The sequence below is a fragment of the Aptenodytes forsteri genome, unplaced genomic scaffold (genome assembly GCF_000699145.1).
Source record: "Aptenodytes forsteri isolate BGI_AS27 unplaced genomic scaffold, ASM69914v1 Scaffold475, whole genome shotgun sequence".
Lineage (NCBI taxonomy): Eukaryota > Metazoa > Chordata > Aves > Sphenisciformes > Spheniscidae > Aptenodytes > Aptenodytes forsteri.
Genome location: NW_008794113.1, coordinates 79,813 through 80,707, shown reverse-complemented (window position 1 = coordinate 80,707; position 895 = coordinate 79,813). Strand labels below are relative to the sequence as shown.

At 70.9% G+C, this 895-nt stretch overlaps 1 protein-coding gene across 1 annotated transcript in view; it reads right to left on the bottom strand.

Annotated features, from left to right (window-relative positions):
- LOC103896046 (oocyte zinc finger protein XlCOF6) overlaps positions 1-895 on the bottom strand; it is a 28,376-nt gene that overhangs the window by 22,730 nt on the left and 4,751 nt on the right. The window contains exon 5 of the mRNA XM_009275811.1: positions 72-815. Within this exon, the coding sequence (XP_009274086.1) occupies positions 72-815 (744 nt within the window). The remainder of the gene's footprint in view (positions 1-71; positions 816-895) is intronic.

Here is an 895-nt window from a genome sequence, read left to right as displayed (position 1 = left end):
GGAACAGCTATTGCTGGCAGCCGGCCGGGTTGTCCCCCGCCCCGAGCGTCCCCCCGTCCCCCTCTCCGTGCGCCCGCTGGTGCAGCAGCAGCTTGCTCTTGGAGCTGAAGCCCAGCCGGCACTGGGAGCAGGCGAAGGTCTTGTAGCGCCGGTGGAGCTTCTTGTGCGTGATGAGGTTGGCCTTGTTGCAGAAGGACTTGTCGCACTGGGGGCAGGCGAAGGGCCGCTCGCCCGTGTGCACGCGCTGGTGCACCAGCAGGTTCCCGCTGCGGCTGAAGCTGCGGCCGCAGTCGGGGCACTTGTGGGAGCGCTCCTGCGCGTGGCTGCGCTGGTGGATGATCAGGCTCTCCTTCCAGCTGAAGCTGCGGTCGCAGCGCCCGCAGAGGAAGGGTCGCTCCTCGCAGTGGGTGGCCCGGTGCCGGTTCAGGCTGGCCTCGTCCTCGAAGTGCTTCTTGCACTTGGGGCACTTGCGGCGCGTGGCGCCGGCGTGCTCCTTGCGGTGCGCCTGCAGGTCGCGCTTCTGGCGGAAGCTGCTCCCGCAGAGCGGGCAGGAGTAGCCGCCCTCGCCGCCGTGGCTCGCCCGGTGCCGCAGCAGGTCCCCTTTCAAGCAGAAGGTCCTGCTGCACTCTGTGCAGGCGTGCTGGTGCCGGCCCCGGTGCTTCTTGTGCGTCAGGAGGTTGCAGTGATGGCGGAAAGCCTTGCTGCAGGAGCCGCACTGGTAGGAGGGTGCTGGGCGCAGGTGCTTGCCCTGGTGCGCGCTCAGCCCGGCCTCGTCCTCGAAGCTCTGCCCGCAGGTGCCGCAGATGAGCGGCCCCCTGCCCCCGGCCACGGGCACCTCCAGCGGCTGCTCCCCCGGCTCCCGCCCCGGCAGCTCCCGGGGGGCGTCCCCGGCCCA